This window comes from Odocoileus virginianus, chromosome 31 (assembly GCF_023699985.2).
Source record: "Odocoileus virginianus isolate 20LAN1187 ecotype Illinois chromosome 31, Ovbor_1.2, whole genome shotgun sequence".
In the NCBI taxonomy this organism is placed as follows: Eukaryota; Metazoa; Chordata; class Mammalia; order Artiodactyla; family Cervidae; genus Odocoileus; species Odocoileus virginianus.
This window is the reverse complement of record NC_069704.1, coordinates 40,972,223-40,995,718: the sequence shown is the minus strand read 5'-3', so window position 1 is coordinate 40,995,718 and position 23,496 is coordinate 40,972,223. Positions and strand designations below refer to the sequence as shown.

General features: G+C 54.3%; 2 protein-coding genes across 6 annotated transcripts in view; both read left to right on the top strand.

Annotated features, from left to right (window-relative positions):
• Nucleotides 1–277: 277 nt before the first annotated feature.
• SFTPC (surfactant protein C) lies at nucleotides 278–3,215 on the top strand. Its single transcript, XM_020899923.2, has 6 exons — nucleotides 278–386; nucleotides 1,091–1,249; nucleotides 1,842–1,964; nucleotides 2,205–2,315; nucleotides 2,663–2,810; nucleotides 3,009–3,215. Exons 1-5 carry the CDS (start codon nucleotides 318–320, stop codon nucleotides 2,798–2,800), a joined length of 600 nt encoding a protein of 199 aa, XP_020755582.1. The 5' UTR covers nucleotides 278–317; the 3' UTR covers nucleotides 2,801–2,810; nucleotides 3,009–3,215.
• A 164-nt stretch (nucleotides 3,216–3,379) lies between these two features.
• The window catches only part of BMP1 (bone morphogenetic protein 1), a 46,514-nt gene continuing 26,397 nt past the window's right edge, over nucleotides 3,380–23,496 (top strand). The window contains exons 1-8 of one of the 5 annotated variants that reach the window (XM_070459697.1): nucleotides 3,380–4,216; nucleotides 12,462–12,575; nucleotides 15,803–15,973; nucleotides 16,167–16,284; nucleotides 16,789–16,967; nucleotides 17,694–17,799; nucleotides 19,451–19,575; nucleotides 20,093–20,208. In XM_070459697.1, the coding sequence (XP_070315798.1) occupies nucleotides 4,063–4,216; nucleotides 12,462–12,575; nucleotides 15,803–15,973; nucleotides 16,167–16,284; nucleotides 16,789–16,967; nucleotides 17,694–17,799; nucleotides 19,451–19,575; nucleotides 20,093–20,208 (1,083 nt within the window). In that variant the 5' untranslated portion in view covers nucleotides 3,380–4,062. Of the gene's footprint in view, nucleotides 4,217–12,461; nucleotides 12,585–15,802; nucleotides 15,974–16,166; nucleotides 16,285–16,788; nucleotides 16,968–17,693; nucleotides 17,800–19,450; nucleotides 19,576–20,092; nucleotides 20,209–23,496 lie in introns of all 5 variants that reach the window. The other 4 variants (XM_070459696.1, XM_070459694.1, XM_070459693.1 and 1 more) reach the window with 4 other exon arrangements.

Below are 23,496 nucleotides of genomic sequence, written 5' to 3'. Positions count from 1 at the left end.
CTATAAGACGGCAGGGGCAGGTGCCAGCAAGAATGGCAGGCATGCCAGGAAGACACCCACGGTGAGAGGTGTATATTTCTCAAGGGCAAGGTTGCTCAGCTCACCCAGCTTTGCTTTCCCTGGGGCCAAGAGGACTCACGCGCCAGGGCCAAGGGCCCTCAGGTGCTCTTGCAGCTGGCTTATCGGGCCCTTGGCCCTGGAGGGCCAGGAACAAACAGGCTTCAAAGCTGAGGGCTTGGCTGGCAGACAGGGGCTGGGTCTTCTACCTCTGTCCTGTGTCCATGCTGGCACATATAAGACCCTAGTCGTACTCAGAGATGAGGAGGGAAGGTGTCTACAGCAAGATGGATGTGGGCAGCAAAGAGGTCTTGATTGAGAGCCCGCCGGTGAGTCTGATCATGTGTACATGTATGTGTGTGTGTGTACGTGTGCAAGAGTATATCTGTGTATGATGGGCTCTGCCTCCTCCAACCTCTCTGGGCCTGTTTCCTCACCCAAATTCATTCACTCAACTAACCTAGGACTGTGCTAAATTAAGACAGGGACACCAACCACTAAGACAGAGACTCTTGAAATGGCAGACTCAGCAGCCACTAATTCCCATACAAGGGGCTGCGAGCCATCAAAGGGGTCCGTGGAAAAGACTGTAGAGAGCAGTGGGGGAGGAGCTTTGCAAACTAACATTTGAGCAGGCTCCAGACGAACAAGCCAGAGCTCACCAGGTGGAGAAGGAGGAAGGCATTGCTGGAAGAAGGGATCATATGCCTAAAAGTATGGATTTGGAAGGGAACTGAGAGGGGCTGGGTGTGGCTGGGATGTCAGAGGTTTGGAGGAAACAGCAGGAGGTAAGACTGGTGAAACAGGCTCTCTTGAGTCTCTTCAATCTAGACCTCACTTCTAAGCATCTATGAGCTTGTTGGAATCCAGGCCCCCTCCTCCAGGAAGCTTCTAACCTGCTCAGCCCTCTTCTGCACGTCCATGGTGTTGGTTGTTCAGTCCCGGGAGAGAGTGGGATGGTGTCCCGGTTGTGCAGGGAGAAGGGGCATCTTCATGACCTCACACCTGTCACCCCACCTGCCCCACATGTCAGGACTACTCAGCAGTCCCCGGGGGCCGGCTCCGCATCCCCTGCTGTCCCGTGAACATCAAACGCCTTCTCATCGTGGTTGTGGTTGTGGTCCTTGTCGTCGTGGTGGTCGTAGGGGCCCTGCTCATGGGTCTTCACATGAGCCAGAAACATACAGAGATGGTGAGTAGGTTTGGGATGGGGTGGGCAGTGGATACAGGGCAGGTCAGAGAGAGGCCCTGGGATGGGGTGGGCAGAGATAAAATTGCCCACGGGGAATGAGGGGAGGAGGCAAGTGACACCTCAGGGAAAGACAGAGGTGGAAACATGGTGGCAAACTTGGCCTGGGCTTTTTCACCAGCCCCCACCCCACAGTTGGACAGTCTGTTCCCTCCAGCGCCTGGTTCCCCTGGGCCTCTCTGAGCTCCCAGGGAAGAAAGAATAGCATTTGAGTAAAAAGGACTGGGGCTCCCCAGGTGATGCTAGTGGTAAAGAACCCACCTGCCAATGCCGGAGACATAAGAGATGCAGGTTCCATCTCTTACGGGTCAGGAAGATCCCCTGGAGGAGGGCATGGCAAACCACTCCAGTCATCTTGCCTGGAGAATCCCATGGACAGAGGAGCCTGGAGGGTTACAGTCCATAGGGTCTCAGAGAGTTGGACACGACTGCAGTGACCGAGCACAGCACGGCACAGAGGGAACTGCGGGTGGGCGTGAGCTGCAGGACTGAGCGGGGAAGGAGGACCGCCAGGCAGCACAACGCCCTCCTCCAGGTTCTAGAGATGAGCATCGCAGGCCCGGAGGCACAGCAGCGCCTGGCCCTGAGTGAGCGTTTGGGAACCTCCGCCACTTTCTCCATTGGCTCCGCCGGCACGGTGGTGTATGACTACCAGCGGGTGGGTATGCGCGACCTCTCGATCCCAAGACTAGGGAACCAGTGGTAATTCTGTGCTAGACGTCTTCAGCTGTGGCCTTCCCACAGGTCCATTTCTCCCCACCCCCAGCACTTTTGCTAAGCCCCAGTTTCCAGTATGACCCCTTCCAGTGACCAACCTAGAGGGGATGGCCTAGGACCAGAGTTAGGAGTGAGCCAGGCAGCGCCTTACTAACTGACCCTCGGATGTTCCCATGCCCAGCTCCTGATTGCCTACAAGCCAGCCCCCGGAACCTGCTGCTACATCATGAAGGTGGCTCCGCAGAGCATCCCGAGTCTCGAGGCTCTCACTAAAAAATTGCAGAATCTCCAGGTGGGCGTATGGGTAAGAGGGAGGGGGTTGGCTTTTCCCAGGGCTGCTGGCAGGAGCGTTTTAGACGATGACCTTGTCACCTATAAAACGCTGCTCCCCAGGGACTGCCAGGAGAATGTCCTCCCTGGATCCTCCTGCACCGAGCCTTTCCTAGCCAAGTTCCCCATCCCCGCCCCGCAGCCAAGCTGCTGGCGTTAGCTGAGCCCACATACCCGCTGGGGGCTCTGACTCCAGCACAACACCTTCTTCACACAGAGAGACGGCCTGGCACACCTGAGGTCCCGCGTGAAGGACCACAGGTGAGACAGAAACTCAGTTCCCAGCTCCCAACCAGATGCTCTTTCCAGGCCAAGCCTCCAGCGCCTTCCTCGAAGCTGGGCCCGGAGCAGGGCCGTGATGCTGGCTCAGCATTCCCTGGGGACCTGGCCTTCCTGGGCAGGACCGTGAGCACCCTGTGTGGCGAGGTGCCCATATACTACATCTAGGACTGGTCAGGTGAGCAGCTGTGACCTCCAGGGCCCGGGAACAGACGCAGCCCTGGAGGGTTTGGGCCACCTCTTCATGTCAGCTGACCAGGCACTGGGGGACCCAACACGACGGGGTCACCTACGGAGCTCCTGGGAAGGAAGGTTCACAAACACCCGCTCCGTTCCTTCCCCCTCACATAATAAACAGTGTTTCTTTGCTTCCCAGGGCCTCAGGAAGCCCCAAAGGGACAGCGAAGATCCAGGAGCAAAGGAATCTTGTGCGGACTGGCAGAAAGCAGATCCTGTCGACTCCACTGGGACTGGCCCTGGAGAAATGGGAGCTGTGGGGAGAGGTGGGCAGAGGAGAAGCAGCCCCTAGGGCCCAAGGGGGCTCCTACCACCAAAGATTAAAGCATCCTGATTGCAAAACGAAGGGTGTACCTCGTCTGTCCTCTCACAGCCCCGCTTTGGTGGGGGCCGGCCAGGGGAAGGCTAGAGCCTTGGGGGCGCCAAGCCGGCTTTCCCGTTCTCCCCCATCCCAGGGTGAGGAGACTGGGGAGTAATCCGCGGGCTCCAGGCGCCCTCCAGTGGCGTCTCCCGAGGGAGGGAGCGAGACGGAGACGGCGAGAGACCGAAGGACCGAACTAGAGGGACAGGGACCGAGATGGGCGAGAGCGAGGGTCCAAGAACCCGAGAGAGCGACAGCCGCAGGCGGGGAGACGCAGCCCGAGACGAGGGGGGCCAGAGCGGGGCGGAGGCTGCACGGTCGACCCGACGGCGTGTCCGGAGGCCCAGGAGGGGGCTCGGGCCGGACACCCCGGGCACCGGCGCCCCTTCCCCGGCCCCGCCGCCTCGCGCCCCGCGCCGCCGGAGCCCCCTCCGGGCCGGCCGGCTCCGTGCCCTCCCCGCCTCCGGCTGGCGTGTGTCCCGGCCCGGCCGATCTCCGTCCCGGCCCCGAGGGGGGCCGAGCTCCAGGCGAAAACCCGCCCTCCAGCGAGCTCATTTCCCTAAAGAGGGGGAGAGGGAGGGAGGGAGAGAAGGAAAGAGACGGAAAGAAGGGAAGGGAGAGCGGAGAAGCCGGGCCGGAGAGGGGGCGGGAGACAGGAAGGAGGGGGGGCGAGCAGAGGGAAGGGGAAGAGGTAGGGAGAGCGCGGGGGGAGAGCGGGCGGCCGGGAGCGCCCTCCCCTCGCCGCCAGTCCTCCGCGTCCCCCTTCGCCCGCTCCCGCGTCCGGGCGCGCCCCGCCGCCGCCGCCGCCGCCGCCGCCGCCGCGCCCGCCAGCATGCCCGGCGTGGCCCGCCAGCCGCTGCCGCTGCTGCTCTGGTTGCTGCTGCTAGCGCGCCCCGGCCGGCCGCTCGACCTGGCCGACTACACCTATGACCTGGGGGAGGAGGACGACGCAGAGCCCCTCAACTACAAAGACCCCTGCAAGGCGGGTAGGTGCCCCCACCCCGCCGGTCGGGCCCCGGGGCGCCAGGGCCGGACGCGGGCGGCCCGGGGCCCGGAGGGAGGCGCCGGCTGCTTGAGGGTTCGGGGGAGGACAGTCCGGTGTGGGAAGCCGGGAGCTGCCTGGTTGGCAATGCAGTAGGGAACAAAAGAAAGAGGGAGAGAGTGGGGGGGTGGCTGGGGGAATTTTAGGGACTGAAGTTTTGCAGCGATTGGCATGAGCTGCCCAGTGGCTACCTCTGGTGTGACCCCAGAAGGGTTCCTCCCGGGATACCGGGAGGAAACCTGTGGCCAAGGAGGCTTTTCCTTCTACTGGAAACTTTTCCGGCCAAACTCCTCTGTGTGTGTGTGTGTGTGTGTGTGTGTGTGTGTGTGTACACGCAGTTTTCCCTTCTGCCAGATCCGGGGCTCCAGCATACTGGTGTTTTCCATCCTGTCTGTCTGGGCTGCCCTAGCGGCTGCACATCTGTCCGGCTGGGTTCCGGGAGGCCTCCATCCCCAGGAAGCAGGTCTCCTGAGAGCTCCCCCCCACACACCCAGCCCAAGTGGAAGGAAGTTTTTTTTCAAGGGATCCTCTGAGATCATGCCCCCTGGGGATCCCATTTCCCCACCAGCAGCAGCAGTTTAGTGAGACCTTAGAGACAGCTGTCAAAAGTCAGAGAAGCCAGCTCAGGACTGGGACTGACTTCTGTCCCTGTGTGCCAGAGGCCCCTGCCAAGGCCAAGTGGTGGTGGAAAGGGGGAAAAACGGAACTCAGATACTGTGTATCAGCTCTCTCCATCCTGCAGACACTGGAGGTTAATGAGCCCAGGTCAGGGCCCCGGAGGGGTTGTGTGTGTGTGTGTTCTTTGTCCATGAAGACCTGGTGTAACCCCTTCACTCCTGCTGGGCCCAGAGGGATTCCCCCCTGCCCCCCCCCCCCCCCTCCAACCAGAGTGACCAGATGGTCTTGCACTCCAGCCGTTTGCATGATTGGATGACCCTGAACAGGCTACCATGGACAAGATAAGACACAGGGCATAAGATAGCAGAACCTTTCCTCGACTTCCAGCCTCTGATTTCAGACTGTCTCCAAATAGTCAGGGCCAGGGGAATGACTCGGGGTGCTTGGAATTCTAGACATACCTGTGTGTGGCACGAGGGACTGGGGGTCAGGTTGCTCTGGTTCTGACCCAGGGGACCCCTCTTTGGGTGATGGAGCAGAGTGAACTGCAGGCATAAGGGACCTTCCAGTGGGAGGAGGAGAAGCCAAACCCTCACTCAGCCCTTCCTCCTCCACGCTTGCTGGGCTGTGAGCAAACCAGACGTTAGCCTCCATCTTTCTCACTGGGCTTGGGGTGGACATAAGGCTAAGTGGCCAGAGTGTGGGCTTTGCAGGCAGGCAGACATAGCTCTCAATCCTGGACCCACAACTCATTAGCTGTAATATCTTGGGAACAGTAATTATCATCTCTGGACTTTGCTTTTCTCACCTGTAAAATGAAACTGATAATACGTTTCGCCGTAGAGTTGGTGGTAAAGATTAAATGTGAGAACACATATAAAAGGCATCTTAGAGCTTAACACTCAGGAAGCACTAAATAAATGTTGGTGGCTTACCCCCTGTTTTCTGTGCCTCACACACTTCATTTTTTTTTTTTTTTTTTTTTTTTTTTTCTGAGAAAATAGGCTTGGTTTTCAGGAAAAGAGAATGTCTTCCTAATCCCGTCCTGTGTCATTTATTCATTCACCTGGCCTGCATCTGGGCTTCCCTGGTGTCTCAGACAGTAAACGATCCGCCTGCAATGCAGGAGACCTGGCTTTGATCCCTGGGTGAGGAAGATCCCCTGGAGATGGGAATGGCTACCCTTCCAGTATTCTTGCCTGGAGAATACCATTACGGAAAGGTACCAGGCCATCAGGCTTGATGTTGTGAGAGATAGAATTATAAGCCAGACTCCCTGCCCTCAAAGAGCGTACAGTCCAAAGGGGGCACAAGACACCTGTGGATGAACCAACTGCACAAAACAAGATGTCTTACCTGCCACCTTGGAGGGAAAGCCCTTAAAGGCTCAAAGAGCCTCTTGCTCCATAGTAGTGGTGCTGGCGGAGAAACAGTGATCACGGCACACCGGGAAGGTTTGGGAGATCTTCATGGAGAAATAGAGCTGGACAAGGCCTTAAAGAATAGGAAGGAAGCCAGGCTGATGTATTTCACTACCAGTTGGAAATTGGAGCAATTTTTTGGAGCAGCGGAGGTTCAGGGCTCCATCCCAGTCTCAGATTTCATGCTGGCTGGGTGGGGCTAGCTGAGTTGGAACTTCAAACGAGGGCTTTGGAGCAAGTTCTCCACTAGGGTGAAGTGAGGCTCGTGGGGAGCTGGGCCAGGCCGAGGGGTGGCCAGGAGAGCCTGACAAGGCCAAGTCTTGGGGTCAGGGCAGGCTTCCCTCCTCAGTGTGACTGGTACAGCCCCTCCTCCCTCCTGCCTGACTCCTAAGACCCCATATCAGCACCCTTGGGCCTCAGGTCCCCAGATTCTTTCCTCTGTTGGTGTTAACTTCTCCTGCCTGCCGTCACCTCTTGCCCCAGCTGAGCCCTGACCTCCAGATGCTGGTGGCAGATGGTGTCTGTCTTGACTTCCTTTGAATGCACCTGGCTGTACCTGCTTGATGCTCTCCAGCTCTTTTCTCTTCCCTCTCCTTCTTCTGACTGTCAAGAGTTATGGTTACTGTTGGCAGTAAGGACAGAATTAAGACCCTTGAGACCCTGGAGAGGTTCTGGCTAGACCAGAGCAAAGGGCAGGAAGCCAAAGTAGCCTGTGTGTGCTCAGAGCTGTTTCCACCAAGCCCTCTTTTTCTCTCCCGGGGAGATTGCGACTCAGCCCTCATTTTTTGTACGCTAGGATGCCAAACCATCAAGGAAACCGTTTCCCAAGATTCCCAGTTCCTTCTGGCTGCTCCAGATGACTCAGGGCTCTGGGAGAGACCATAGAGGCAAGAATTGGGACGCAGCTGCTCCATTCAGCGGAGAAGCCCACAGGGATGCTCCTGAGCCAGCAAGGACCTTAATTTTGCCTCAGTTGGCAGCTCAGAGATGCTGTGGGGAGGCCAGGTGGTCTAGTAGCTCACCATCCTCATCCCAGGGGCTTTGTAACCCAGATTTGGACTTCACAGGGCCTCAGAGGGCTAGATTATAGGCTCTGGAGGTTGAGAAGCAATTCCTTCTCCTGCCAGACCACTTTCCCCCCTCCAGACATGCTGCATGAGTCACCCACCCACCTATACCCCTGCTCCATGAGTCACCTTCTCTTTTGGTGCCCCAAGGGAGGAGGAAAAGTCTTATAATCTCCCTGGACTCGGGATGAACGGGGAAACAATGGGACTCTCCTGGAAGAAGCAGCTCTCAGAAATTCTAGTTTCTCCAGGGATTTGGGGAGAAGATATTGGGGGAGGAGGGGACGTAGTAGAGTGTATCACTAAAGACCTCCTAAGAATAGCCGAGGGATTCAGCTACTCTCCCTTTCTCTTCTCTCTCCATTTCTGAAGGCACCCCTCTCCTTCAGTGAGGGGGTGTGGCCTGTGAAATGGGGTGTGCGCATACAGTTCTTTGTGTATCTGAAAAACTGGGGCTTGCACAGGGAAGCAGTGAGTGTGTTTTTACACGTCTGTGGGTGTGTCCCTGCTTTATGGGCAAGTCTGTTCAGCTGTGCATGTGGATACTCCTGAGTACATGTGTATGTGCAAATATGCCCCTGTGTGTAAATGTATGCCTGTGAGTAAGTACATGCGAACACTTGCAGGGGGGCTTCGCAAGTGACACTAGTGGTAAAGAATCTGTCTGCAATGCAGGAGACCTGGGTTTGATCCCTGGGTAGGGAAGATCCCCTGGAGGAGGAAATAGCAACCCACTTCAGTATTCTTGCCTGGGAAAATTCCATTGACAGAGGAGCCTGGTGGGCTACTATCCATGGTGCCAGAAAGAGTCAGACATGAGACTGAGCGACTAAACACACACAAACACTTGCAGGAACATAAGCATGTCCTCCCCCAGCTAGAAGCTTGCTAGAAGCCTGCATTTATGTGATGGGTGGGACCTGTATAGGATGCCTGGTACACACCAGCCAGGCTCCTCTCCGTCCTTCCAAAAGGGCAGGCGACTCTGTGGAGTCCCAAGGCCAACTGAAGGATGTGTGCAAAGGATGCAGCTTGATGTCTTTCATCTCCTGCTTGAGGTGGAGGCACTGGCTCTGGAGCATTCATAAATGCTCCTGGCTGAGTTAAAACCTGAAAACAACAAAACGTTTGATTCCATGTTGAAAACAACTACTATTCTGACCTTGACCCTTCCTTCTGGGTGAGGAGGGGCTTCCTGGACTCTCCAGAATCCAGTTTCCCTCACTGCCCTGGAGGGCATTGCACATGGTCAGGGCCTTCAACCCGTGGCCATAAGGCTCTCCTGCCCATCCCATCAACCCTCCCCCCTCAGTTCCCACGCATTCTTCAGTCATGACATTCACACCACTGGGCGCTGCTGACAGTGAGTGCTCCACTTCTAGACTAGCCCAGGGCTGCTAGACTAGCCCGGGGCCTCTAGCCTAGCCCAGGACTGGTCCTGCCTTCTGCTCACCTAGCCCTCCACACTGCCTTGCTCCCGCAGGCCAGCACAGTTCTGTGGCCTCTGTACTTGGAATTAAAGGTTCTGCTTTTCAGGGGCTTCACTGAGCCCAGAGGCCTGTGTGTATGAAAACTGTATGGCCTTGAAAGTAGAGAGCTGACCTTGAGACCATGGGGCTATTATTGGGGTGATATTAACAGTGACCATTTAGTGGGTGCTTACTATGCTCCAGGTTTTGGGCTGGATGCTTTCTTTACATGCTTTATTTTGTGCAGTTATCCTGGGAGACAGATTCTTTTATTAGCTCCTTTTTTATGTAGGGGAAAATTGAGATTTAGAAGAATTTTTGTGACTTGTCAGTGAGAAGTAATCACACAGATTCAAAGCAGACCTGTCTGACTCCAAAGACCTTGTTCTTTGCTGCCGTGTCCGAAGATGAGTTTAAATATCCAGTCACATTGAATCCTTGTGATGCCTACAGATGTGAGCACAGGGGGTGATGCCTACAGGTGTGAGCACAGGGGGTACAGTGTCTGTGCAGAGGTGCAAAGAGAGCCAAGGTGTAGGGGCATTCACGTGGCAGTGGGTGTGTGTAAACTTTAGCACACAGGACTCACCACCAGCTCCATGGGGTCTATCTCCCATCCCATGTCCTTGCTCAGACCGCCCTTGTATGTCAGCTGAGAAGCACCTTGTATTGCTATCCCACCAGTTGCTGAGCCAAGGCCACCAAGGGTGATGTTTTCAGTAAGAAAATCTTCCCCATGTGGAAGAAGAAATTCTGGGCCACTTACCAGTTGGTGACTTTGGCCAAGTCGTTTCCCGTCTCACATTCAAGTGTTCTGATCTCTCAAGTCAGGGCTGGTGTGAGCATGCATGCTAAGTCACTTTAGCCATGTCCGACTCTTTGCAACCCCATGGACTGTAGCCCGCCAAGCTCCTCTATCCAAGGGAATCTCCAGGCAAGAATACTGAAGTGGGTTGCCATGCCCTCCTTCATGGGATCTTCCCAGCCCAGGAGTTGAACCTGCGTCTCCTGTGGCTCTTGCATTGTAGGCAGATTCTTTATCACTGAGCCACCGAGGAAGGCCTGCTCAAGTCAGGGAGGAGGGCTCAAATCTAACCACTAGGTTATTTCTCTAAGAGTTTGCAATGGGATGCTCCTTGGCAAGTATATGGCTGGAGTTTGGCTTATTGGGCATACCCCTGGTGGGCCAGGATTAATGAATTCATTAATGTGAGAGCACTTCGTCAACAGGAAAGCACAAGGCAAATTTCAGCAGATATTTACATAAGGTGTCATTATTGCTACTATTACTGGCTTAACGGGTTTGGAACTTGCAGTTGGTTTGTATGTGTTGGAACTTCTGCATGTGTGTTTTAGGACTGTCTGTGATGTGTATATTTTTTGGTGGATGTGTGTTTCAGAATGAGTATTTTTGTGTATATGTATTTAGAATATGGGGCTTTCCTGGTGGCTCATTGGGAAAGAATCTGCCTGCCAATGCAGGAGGTGGAAGGTGGAAGATCCCCTGGAGAAGGAAATGGCAACCCACATCAGTATTCCTGGGAAATCCCATGGACAGAGGAGCCTGGCAGGCTGCAGTCCACGGGGTCGCAAATGAGTCAGACATGATTTAGCAACTAAACAAACAATTTGGAATGTGGGTTCTACAAGCTGACAAACTCGAGTGCAGGGAGCACTGGACTGGGAATTGGGAGGCCTGAGGTATAAATTCAGCCTTGGTAGTGACTAACAGCATGATCTCCATTAAATCATCGCCCTTCTGGGCCTCGGTTTCCGCATCTGTAAAATGGGACACTGGCCTGGACAACTGCTAAAGTCATTCCACATTCTGCCAGGCAGCTCCAGGTCACACCTGTCGAAGAGTGAGTGTCTGTTGGCACATGTTTGCAAGCCTGAAGTATGTCAGCATGACACTTCACTTGAACAAATGTATATCGAGTGCCTCCCACTGCCAGAAGGGGTGGTGTGGGTGCTGTGGGTGCTGCTCGTGTGTGCAGGAATGTCTCTGTGACTTTTCTAGCTCTGTTTTGGATGGCACAGGTGTGGATGTCACCATGAGTCTGGCGGAGCACTGACTCCTGTGTGTGATGCTGTGGTGATGACTAGGGGGGGTGTGTGTGTGTGTGTGTCCACCCAGCGGGCCAGCTGGTGAGGAAAAACCTGTGTGCAGGGCCTCAAGGTTAGAACAGCTTGTGTAACGCTGCCGGCCAGGCCTCTGTAGCACTGGGATGAGAAACAGATGTTGCTGTGGGTGGATCTGCGGGAGGCTGCTCTCTGCGCCACCTCCAGCGCCCCTCCTGCCCCCCACCCACGGCAGCCCAGCGTGAAGCTTGCATCTGAGCACCTTCCAAAGAACTTTCCAAAGGGCTCAGCTCCCCCTGTATTTCTCAGAAAGTGGACCGTTTAGTCCATCCCTCTGGAAACCTCGTGAAAAGATGTTCAGCAACACTCATTATTACAGAAACGCAAATCAAAACCACAATGAGGTGTCATCTCACTCCAGTCAGCATGGTCATTGTCAGAAAGTCTACAAACAATAAATGCTGGAGAGGGTGTGAAAACAGGGACCCCTCCTACACTGCTGGTGGGAATGCCTACTGGTACTGCCACTATGGAGAACAGTGTGGAGATTCCTTAAAATAAGTTGGGAATAGAACTGCCATATGACCCAGCAATCCCACTGCTGGGCATACACCCTTCAGGAAACCTCTCCCCACAGCACCAGAAATCAAAACGCCTTGGGGTGGGGGACACTTTTCCCCCCAGATCTTTCTCCCTCCCAAGAGGGGACTCTGAGACTCAGAACTGGAATCACTGTTAAACCTTTTCCTCCAAGCCCATCAGGTGTCCTGACTTCCCTACCACACTTATCTGCTCCCATTTTTATTCACAGGGTCCCCCTCAGTGTAATTGAAATGGCAATCGTCCAGTGAAGTCCATATCCCCAGCACAATGCCAAGGTTATGGACCCCCAAAGTAGATACTCTGTCCTCTTAACGCCTTTGATTTTGTTGGTAATACCCATCCCTTCCTGGAATTCTCCACCTCTGTTTTTGTTTACTTGTATATCTTTGAAAGTCAGTTTCCTACAGGCTAGTGGGGACCACTTCTGTCTTGCTAATCGCTAGAGTAGCACCAGGCCCACAGTAGGTTCTTACTGTGTGCTCAGACTCTTAGTGTCCCCATGGACTGTAGCCCACCAGGCTCCTCTGCTGGTGGGAGTCTCCAGGCGAGAATATTGGAGTGGGTTGCCATTTCCTCCTCCAGGGGATTTTCCTGACCCGGGATCCAACCCCCATCTACATCTCCTGCTGTGCAGGTGGATTCTTTACTGTTGAGACATTACTAGGCTTTTGCTAAAGAATGATGGAATACATGAAATGACCCTGTCTTTGAGGAGTCTGGTGGGGCCTGAGCATCAGCTTTGATGAGATTTCAACTGAAAAATGAGCTTGAGCTTCCCAAAAGATCCTCAAAGCTGGCCCCCCACTACTCCTCTTCCTTAGAAGGCATTTGAGGATTACAGTTGCACTGAGGGCCAGGGGCGGTGGCCACGGCGTCAGGCTGTCAGTGCTGCACAAGGGGACTGACTCTCCGGCCTCTTCTCTCTCCAGCTGCCTTCCTTGGAGACATCGCCCTGGACGAGGAGGACTTGAGGGCCTTCCAAGTGCAGCAGGCTGCGGATCTCAGACAGCATGCAACCCGCAGATCTTCCATCAAAGCTGCAGGTACACTCGGTACGGGCCAGCCCTCCTCTGTCCCAGAAACGGGTTCCAGAAGTGGAGAAACAGGGAACCCCTCTGCTCTCAGCCAGGCCGTCCCAGGACAGAGGTGGTGAACTTGAATCCAGCGTAAGGGCTTGTCTTCTCCTGGTGTATCTTTATCCCTTCCCCAGTGCCGTGGCAACTGTAGACATACCCAGATGTGAAGCACCCGTGTTGTTTTTGCTTACAGCTTATGAAGTATTTTCAAAAGCCTTATCTAACTTGACAACTCCCACTTTACAGACACGGATCTTCCTCACCTTATGATTGGGCTGAAAGTGTGAAAAAGTCAGAGTGTTAGTTGCTCAGTAGTGTCCAACTCTTTGCAACCCCATGGACTGCAGCCCCGCCAGGCTCTTCTGTCATGGAATTCTCCAGGCAAGAATACTGGAGTGGGTAGATATTCCCTCCTCTGGGGGACCTTCCCGACCCAGGGGTCGAACCCAAGTCTCCTGCATTGCTGGCAGATTCTTTATTGTCTGAGCCAAGATGGGGTGCATCCTGATAAACCCATCATAAATTGAAAATAGCTTAAGTTGAAAATGCTTTTAATACACCTAATCTGCTGAACATCATAGCTCAGCCTAGCCTACCTTAAAGGTGCTCAGGACACTTACAGCCACCTATTATTGGGCAAAATCATCTTAACACAAAGCCTATTTTATAATAAAATGATGAATCCCTCATATAATTATTGAATACTGTCTTGAAAGTAAAAAATAGAATGATGGTCTGGGTACAGAATGGTTGCAAGTATGTGGGTTGTTTCCCGGCATGATGGTGTGGCTGGTGGGGAGCTGCAGCTTGCTGCCACTGCCCAGCATCTTAGGAGAGGATACTGCCTATCACTATTAGGAAACTTAAAATACAAACTTTGAAGTACAGTTTCTCCTGAGTGTGGATCACTTTCGTCCCATCATAAAGTCAAAACACTGTAAGTCAAACCATCATAAATCAGAGACTGTCTGTACAGAAACCAAGAGTCACAGAGGTAAGGTGGCTTGCTCAAGATCCCAGAGCTAGTCAGTGGCGGAACTGGGACAGGAACCCAAGCCTTCACACTCTAAATCTGAAGTTCTTTGCTCAACACCACAGTTCCTCCTGGCCTCTCCTCCTGCTCCCATTTTGCAAGCCTCTACGCATCCTTCCGGAGAAGACAATGGCACCCCGCTCCAGTATTCTTGCCTGGAAAATCCCATGGACGGAGGAGCCTGGTGGGCTGCAGTCCATGGGGTCGCTAAGAGTCGGACACGACTTCACTTTCACTTTCACTTTTCACTTTCATGCGCTGGAGAAGGAAATGGCAGCCCACTCCAGTGTTCTTGCCTGGAGAATCCCAGGGACGGGGGAGCCTGGTGGGCTGCCATGTATGGGGTCGCACAGAGTCGGACACGACTGAAGTGACTTAGCAGTAGCAGCACGCATCCTTCATGGCCCATCTCAAGAGCTTCTCTTGGGAATCTTCCCTGATCGTCTCCCAGGCATGACCAGGCCACCTTTGCTGTGCTCTCTCTGCCCTGGGCTCATACTATTAGCATCTCACAAGTCGAACCACACTGCGATGACTTGTTTATACTTCTCTCTCCCCAGCTGGACTTGAAGCTCTTCAAGGTCAGGGGTGGGTCCAAGCACCTCCCAGCCAGCCTGGCACTTGTAAATGGGGGAGGGGAGGGTGGGATAGAGGCCCTGGGGTCTTTTAGTTCTGTCCAGCCTTCTCACTGCTCTGCAACGTGGTCCTGCTCACAGATAACCCTCCCCTTGCCAAAGTGGGGGATTCTCACGTGGGACCTGTTCTGGGCACACTCTGGTGGTGCTGGGTAGTTGTCCAGTCTGCATGAGGGAGGATCTTCGCTGGGGCAGTCCATGGAGTAAAGGTCAAACTATGCCAGTGAGCAGCTGGCATTGGAGGGTGACCTGGTAGCCTGATAACTGGCAAGGCTTATTTGACCTTAGTGGGGGGACTAGGAGACATGGGATAAGAGGAAAAACAGGGGAAAGCTGAATGGAGATTGGGATCACCTGTACCTGCCACTTACCATCTGACTTTGGACAAGTCTTAGGCTTTAGTTTCCTTATCTATCAAATGTAGGTAGTGACACTTGCCCAGTCCAGCCTGAGAGCTTCTGTGTCAAATGAGGATCTGTACTTGGGAATACTTAAGAAGACATCAAGTTCTGTATGCGCCACAATTATGAAGGTTCCTTGGTAGCTCACTCAGTATAGAGTCTGCCTGCACTGCATGAGACTCAGGTTTGATCCCTGGGTTGGGAAGATCCCCTGGGGGAGGGCACAGCAACCCACTCCAGTATTCTTGCCTGGAGAATCCCATGGACAGAGGAGCCTGGTGGGCTGCAGTCCATCGGGTCACATAGAGTCAGACGTGATTGAGTGACTAACACTTTCATTAGCTGAGCAGGAATGCTTCCTAGTCTCAGGTTCCCTGTAGGTCCAGGGAAACGAGTACACCACTCTTGTCTTATTACTTGTAGTCTATTCTTACTTTTCATGGTAGTTACAGTTTATAGTTATAAGGTTATAACTATAACCTTAGAGTTATTCCATAAAGTCACTGCAAACACTGAATTAGTGAATTCTGAGCCATTACTCCTAGGAGAAATTCAAGATTAATTTCCTACAAGCCTCTGGTCACATTTTCATCAACTGGTTAACACACAACCAAGTCATATATGTGTTTCTATCTAAAGACATCTTATTTGCTATATCATTGATTTATTAACACTGAACTCATGGTCAACAGCACTGTAAGTCAAGCCTGAATGAAGATTATCTAACACAGGTATTTTCTTTATATACATCCCAGCCCTCTTGCACTTGGAAGTTAGGGGGAGAGTCATTTTAGACAGTGAAATCACTAAGAAAAGGCATAAAAAAAAAAAAAAAAAAGTGGCGCTAACTAAATGATGAAAAAGATACCTACAGAATGAGCCGAAACCGGAAGGCAGCCTGTCCCCTTGTTCAGGCTCAGCCCAGATCATATACATTGTGTGACTCATTTTCCACTGCTCTGTGCATCCCAGCCAGTGACTAGGAAAGAGCTGATGGTCTTGATTTGGGGGGGTTTACAAATGGTAGTGAGTGGGCAAGCACAGAACCCCTGGACAATGAGGATCGGTTGTCATTTGCTTCCCCCTGCCCTTCATGCCCTTGCTACCAATGGCTTCCTTTTTCAGTTTCAGGAAACTCCTCTGCCCTCAACAGCCAGAACACCAGCACGAAGCCTCAGAGGAGAAGCCATGGGAGATGGAGAAGCCGGTCCCGGAGCCGGCGGGCAGCCACGTCCAGACCAGAGCGGGTGTGGCCTGATGGAGTCATCCCCTTTGTCATTGGGGGCAACTTCACTGGTGAGCATGATGGTGGGGGCAGTTGGGGGTGGGGCCCTCGAGCAGCCTGCACCCCACCCCGGCCTCGGGGCGGCCCCCTCCTGCGTGGTGGTGAGTTGTGCCTTCTGCCTGTTTGATGAATGGCTGACTTTTTAGCAGAGGGTGGAGGTGAGCCCACCTGGACACTGACAGCCTGGCCTCCCTTGTCCCGCAGGCAGCCAGAGGGCAGTCTTCCGGCAGGCCATGAGGCACTGGGAGAAGCACACCTGCGTCACTTTCCTGGAGCGCACGGACGAGGACAGCTACATCGTGTTCACCTACCGCCCGTGCGGGTGAGCAGGGGCCCCTGGGCGTGGTACCCTCGGCCATCGCCCCAGCCCGTGTTCGGTCCTGGGCACTGCAGCCGTCGGCCCGGGCACGGCCCTGGGTCATCTGTCCCCTCCCACCGTGGGGGCGTCTCCCCAGGAGCTGCCCCAGTCGTGGCTCAGACCCCAGCACACAGCCCGGGCATCCCGCGCTCGGGGGCCCCCCTCCGCCCCTCTGCTCCTCGGCCTCCCAGCTCGGGACCGCCCCCCTGAGCTGGCCCCGCCCTCCAGGTTGAGTGGATGCACTCCCCCAGCTCGGGACCGCCCCCCTGAGCTGGCCCCGCCCTCCAGGTTGAGTGGATGCACTCCCCCAGCTCGGGACCGCCCCCCTGAGCTGGCCCCGCCCTCCAGGTTGAGTGGATGCACTCCCCCAGCTCGGGACCGCCCCCCTGAGCTGGCCCCGCCCTCCAGGTTGAGTGGATGCACTCCCCCAGCTCGGGACCGCCCCCCTGAGCTGGCCCCGCCCTCCAGGTGCTGCTCCTACGTGGGCCGCCGTGGCGGGGGCCCCCAGGCCATCTCCATCGGCAAGAACTGTGACAAGTTTGGCATCGTGGTCCACGAGCTGGGTCACGTCATCGGCTTCTGGCACGAGCACACGCGACCCGACCGAGACCGCCACGTCTCCATCGTGCGCGAGAACATCCAGCCAGGTACAGACCTCTGCCTGCCCCTCCAGGGTCCCTGATCAGGGTGGGAGCTGCCCCCTCAAGCCATCATCTTTGCTCAACGTGGTATTACAGTCCCAGCCCTGCCTGAGGTCCAGACCCTTCCCCCGAAGCATCTTCTCTGGGTCAATAGCAGCTCAGGGACCACAAATCCGTTGTCAGATGGGGGCCCGGACAGGTCTAGGTCCTGCACTCAGGGCTGCCTGGAGCAGCCAGAACCCACCTGGCCTTCAGGGTGGGGTTTGGGGAGGGGTCGGCCCCTTCTCCATGCTGCCCCAGCCTTTCTCTTCACTTTTACCCAGTCTTCAGCTCTCTGCCTATTCTGTCCTCTAAAGGGTTTTTTCTCTCTCCTTTCTCCCTCCTATGCTCTCTCTTCCCTCCCTTCCTGCTTCCTCCCTCTCCTCCCCTCTTCACTGCTCTCATCTCCCCAGTGGTTCTAGAAATGGGCGCCTCCTTCCTATCAGTCCCTTGAGTCATTTCTCCAGCACATCCTCACCCCACCTACACCCTGCTGGACAGACTCTTCTAGAGACCCGCCTCTCCCCCAGGCTTCCCTGGGCCGCTGCCGGACCCCCAGGTAGGGCGTCACCTCTCAAGAGCAGGGAGGACCCCATCCCCCACCCTAAAGAGGTAGCACTGCAACCCACACAGACCTGCCCCCTCCCGCCCCCGCCCTCCCCCTCCCACACTCCCTTCTCCTGGTCTTCACAGGGCAGGAGTATAACTTCCTGAAGATGGAGGTCCAGGAGGTGGAGTCCCTGGGGGAGACCTATGATTTTGACAGTATCATGCACTATGCCCGGAACACATTCTCCAGGTGAGAGATGGGGGCCCCCCTCTTCTGGGGCAGCCCAGCCTTGCCCTCTGTAGACCTCCCAGTTTGTACTAGCCTGCCCCACTGGGGTCGTCAGTGAGGACAAGAGTGGGCCCCTGGGGGGCTGAGGCCCTGGAGCAGAGGACCCATGGGTGCTGCCTGCCCTGCTGTTCTCTTCCACGGTGGGTCTGTGGCAGGACTGGGACTCCCAGGGCCTAGGTTCCTCACCTAGTACTGGGCACAGTGGGCCCAGGAGGCTGAAACCCAGCTGCTGCCCAAGCACATGGGATGCCCTGGCCCGGGAGCTGTATCAGCCTGAAGGAGCTGAGTTTTTCCCTCAACCATCTGGCAAAGGGGGCGCATTTCTCTGGTGGGTCTGCCTTTTTGCAATTGGCTGATCTATACAAAGGCTGGCTCCTCCCTGGGTCAGCCCCGATCCCTAGCTGGTGAGCACATAGACACCTACTCTTTGTCCTGAGCCCAGGCTTCCCAGTAGCTCAGACAGGAAGAATCCGCCTGCAGTGGGGAAGACCTGGGTTTGATTCCTGGCCTGGGAAGATCCCTTGGAGAAGGGAACGGTAACCAACTCCAGTATTCTTGCCTGGAGGATCCCACGGACAGAGGAGCCTGATGGAGTCAGTTCAGGGAATATTGCAAAGAGTCAGACAGGACTGAGTGAGTAAGCACAGGTTCCCAGAAACCACAGGCAGAACCCCCAGTGGTCTTGGCGCAGCCTCGCCATCCCAGCTCCGCAGCAGAGGCTGGGAATCAGCCCCTCCCCCCTCAGGCTCTCCCTTCCCTGCCACGCCTGGCCTTTCCCACGCCTGGCTCTGCCTCTTCCTCCATCTCTGCCCTCCCAGGCACTGGCCCTTCCCCTCTCCTCAGTCGCTCCTTCTAGACCCTCTCTTCCTGCCTCCGGACCTGAGGGAATAGACCAAGGAAGGGTGGTGAGGTCACCCCAGCCCCCACCCACAGACCACCCGTTTCCCACCAGTCCCACCCCAGTTCCTGCTGAGGTCCACCCAGCTGGGTGTGAGTCAGGGGCCCTGGGGAGGGTAGGGCTGCCTGCTCTCCCTGCATTCTGATCTTCCCAGATGGAAACACCCGTGACCCAGCAGGCAGGACCTGGGTGGACAGGAGACACGATGGATCAGGAGCTGGAGGGGCTGTCTCGGGGTCTGGTCTGGCCACAGTGGAGCCTGTCCTTTGGCCTTGTCCCGGGTGCCATCAGGAAGGGTGAAGGGCTGGCCCTGTGTAGTCCTGGGAGAGGTGTCGGCAGGGCTGAGACAGCACTAGGAGCCTCAGAAGCAGGGCTGAGACACGGCTGACAAGGGGGTCTGAGGTCTCCCAGGGTTGGGAGGTGGACCAGACGGAGCCGGGGCACGGGTGGGTCCCCAAGGGCCTCCTTGGTCTGTGTTCTCGACCTCCCAAGTCTTCCGGGGCTCCCCCAGGCCCTGTGGCGTGGCTGCCACGGAGCAGGGTGGCAGCTGGTCAGTGGGCAGTGTAATGACAGGGTGAGATGTCTCCACCCGTCCCCGACCCTGCTGAGGAATGTCTGGGCTCTGGCAGGGTCGTGACCTTGGGTGCATGCAGGCGAGCTGCCCTACTTCCGTTGGATTCTCACCCCGGCTGGAATTCTTCTCCTCCTCTCCAGGGGCATCTTTCTGGACACCATCGTTCCCAAGTATGAGGTGAATGGGGTGAAGCCCCCCATCGGCCAGAGGACACGACTCAGCAAGGGAGACATTGCCCAGGCCCGCAAGCTGTACAAGTGCCCAGGTCAGGGCAGGGGCAGGGTGGCGTGCAGGGCGGGCCCTGGGGCCGAGAAGGTGGAAGCTGTGAGACTTACAAAAGTCGGAGGCAGCCTGGTTTCTGGGGAGCGGGCACCCAGGTAGGGGCAGTGTTCAAGTTACAGACCCAAACTGAAGCTCAGATCTGGTGGGGAGGTGCCGAGCCACCCACCTTCTGAGGGTCTCTGAGAGTGACGGGCAGTGGGCACAGAAAAAGCCGGGGGAGGGGGGTCATGTGGAGCAATTCCCAGGAAGTGAGACAGAGTGAGGCCCTCCCAAGGAGCTTGACCTTAACTCTGGAAGCCTTGTTGCCTTGACAACAGGGCATCCCTGGCACTAGGTAGGAAAAGAGGAGAAGGAGGTGGAACTTAAAGGGACAGAACCATCCCAGACTCTTTCCTCTGCTCAACGATTCTCTTGGCCCCCAAAGGGCACCAGGGCTCAGAACGAGAAGCCAGAAGGTTGGGGCTACAGCAAGCAATCTGATCATTTCCTCTCCTTGACAGCCTGTGGAGAGACTCTGCAGGACAGCACAGGCAACTTCTCCTCCCCTGAGTACCCCAACGGCTACTCTGCCCACATGCACTGTGTATGGCGCATCTCGGTCACACCTGGGGAGAAGGTAACTGAGCACTACTTCCTCTGCCAGGACCCCCGAGTAGGAGAGCTGAGTCCTTGTGGCTGTGAATGACCTGCCTGGGGGATGTACTCACTCACCCCACAGGAGGATGGGAAAGTGTGAAAGTCGCTCAGTCATGTCCGATTCTTTGTGATCCCATGGGCTGTGGCCTGCCAGGCTCCTCTGTCCATGGAATTCTCCAGGCCAGAATAATGGAGTGGGTGGCCATTCCCTGCTCCAGGGGATCTTTCCAACCCAGGGATTGAAGCCATGTCTCCCACATTGCAGGCAGATTTTTTACCATCTGAGCTACTAGGGAAGCCCAGGAGGATGGGAGGCTTCTACTGATAGTTGTACACAAACGCTAACTCATGAAGAGCATTTACTATGTGCCAGGCATTTTTTTTGCTTGCTTCTCAGATCCATTCACAGACTTTTCTCATGGAGTCTGGACCTCTCACCCACCCTTGGGCCTTCTGTGTCCTTCATATTTTTATTGCACCCACAGCTTTTCAGGCTTTATTTCTCTTGATTGGAACTTGGTACTTAATGTTCTAGTGCAGCCATGAGCTGGGTTAGATTTTATTATCAGTCACATTGCTTGTTCCAACAGGTCTCAAGATCATTTTGAATCAGAATTCCACCATCCACCAAGTAGCCATTCTCACTCTGTCATGAACTCATTGGATATGCTTGTCTTCTGGGTCTTCCGAACTCAACCTTTGATCGAAATATTGAACAGGACATGAATCAAAGCAGATCCCAAGGTCTCCCTCTGAATTGACATTGACCCAGTAATCTGCAGGCTGCAGGCAGAGCCATTCCACTAGCAATGACTACTTTAAGAGTCATTACCAGTCAACCACGGGCCACCACTGGGTTGACCAACCACAGTAGGAGCCACTTCTGAGACCAGGCCTGTGTCATCTCTATGTCTTTGGCACAGGAAGTGATTAATAAATGCCAAATAGGTGGGTGGATTGCCTTAGCAAACATAAGCACTATTTCACCAGTTGGTAAAAACCCTTTTAAAAAGGAAGTAAGATTTGTCTAATGTGTCTTGTTTCCAGTGAACCCAAACTGGCTCCTAGCAATCAAGTGTTTCTTTTCTAAGTGGTCACAGGCCGTCTATTTTAAATGGTCACAGACCATCTGTTGAGTTGGGGATTAGCACTGAACTCCATGGTTTGTGATTCCCAGAGTTAAACTCCAAACTCTCCTCCCAGAACACTCATGCGCACATTCTCGCACACACCCCTTTTGAAAATTGGAAAGATTCTGTTCTGACTTCTCAAGATTACAGACACGGATCACATCTGCAAGTTATTTGAATGTCCTCTGATGTCATTTTTGAGTCTAGAGACAAAAGCCAATTTAAATAGGCGCTTGCTGACTCTCCTCCTATATTATTGAGCTTCTCTTTTCAAATGATGTTTACTTTTTGTAATTTGAAGATCATCCCTTTTTACGACAAACTTTCATTGAGAGTTGAGTAATTCCCTATCTCTCTTGCTTAGCTTTCTACCATTGTCCCTCAACAGTGAACCCACCCCTTCCTTGTTCTTCTTGTTCTGAATCTAACTTAAAAATTGCAGTCTTTTTTGCTGTCTTGTACTGACCTTGCCCTGGATTCTTTCATTCCTCTACTGAGGAATTTGGAAATTTCACCACAGATAATAACAACATGTAATGAGTACTGAGCATAGTGATTGGCCAGGCACGTGTTAAATTCTGTGTTATGTCTTTTAATTAGCCCCACAACGTTAAAGGCTGGGTGCTAATGTTAGCCTTATTATTATTATTATTTTGGCTGCACCATGCAGCCTGTGGGATCTTAGTTCCCTGACCAGGGATCGAACTTGAGCCCTTGGCAGTAAAAGCACAGAGACCTAACCACCTGACTGCCAGGGAATTCCTGTTGGCTTCATTTTGTATATGAGAAGGCAAACTTAGAAAAACTAACTTGCCCAGGATCTTGTAGAACCTGGATTATGATATCAGAGTCTGCGATTGCAGTACTGTGTACTCCAAAGCCTATCCTGTTCTTCCAACAACTACTTAAGTGCCCTTCAGCAACAGTGCTGCCTGGCCACTTTGTGCCTGGCTCTGGGCCCAGCACTGGGGATGCACAGGTGCCCGATGTAGTCCCTGGCCCTGGGGAGCACCGAGGAGGGTAGAGCATCCTTTCTCTCCTGTTAGGAGGTTTGCTTTGTCAGAAGGCAACTTTGTCAGGACCCACTTCTTCCCTTCCTGCTCTGGGCTGACATGGGCTGGCCCTAGTCTCTAGAGCAGTGGTTCTCAACCTTTTTGGCACCAGGGACTGGTTTCATGGAAGACAGTGTTTGCACAGACCGGGGTGGGAGGGATGGTTTCAGGATGATTCAAGTGCATTGCATTTATTGTGCTAATGATAGTATTTGCAGCCACTCCCCGGCGCTAGCATCACAGTCTCAGATCATCAGGCATTAGATTCTCATACGAAGCATGCAACCTCTATCCCTCACATGCATAGTTCACAGTAGGGTTTGTTCTCCTATGAGAATTTAATGCCATGGCTGAACTGACAGGAGATAAAGCTCAAGGAGTAATGTGAGCAATGGGGAGTGGCTATAAATACAGATGAAACTTCACTCACTTGTCTGCTGTTCACCTCCTACAATATAGCCCAGTTGCTAACATGGACTGGCAATTAGGGTGGGGACCCCTGCTCTAGTGGCCATGTGGCCTTGCCTTAGAAACCTCTGTATGCCTTGAGCCTGCTCCCTCCATAACTCCCACAAGACTCACCATCCTTTTTTAGCGGTGTGCCCAGAGCTCCCGGGAGTAGGCTAGAGATAAAAAAAAAATTCAGATTAACCAAGGCATGATTGGAGAATTCCATGAACAGAGGAGCCTGGCAAGCTACACTCCATGGGGTCACAAAGAGTCAGACACGACTAAGCTACTAACACACACACACACACAAAACATACCCATGGCCCTAGTTGAAGCCGTAGAATTATAACTGGATGAAAGATGGAAGTGTCGGGACAGAAACATTTAAAGGCTGGGGAGAATAGAAGAAGATGGCATCATAAAATTGTCACAGCCACTCCTTGTGGCCAATTATGTGCAAAGCACTGGCATCCTATATGCATGATCTCATTATTCCTCATAGCGGTGTCATGATGCGGGTACTGTTATCCCTACTGGAGAGAGGAGGGTCTCGAGGCTTAAAGGGCAGAAGTAGACCTGGCCAAGTTTGCTCCGGTAGCAGTGGTAGAACCAGCACTCAATTCTAGGACTATCTGA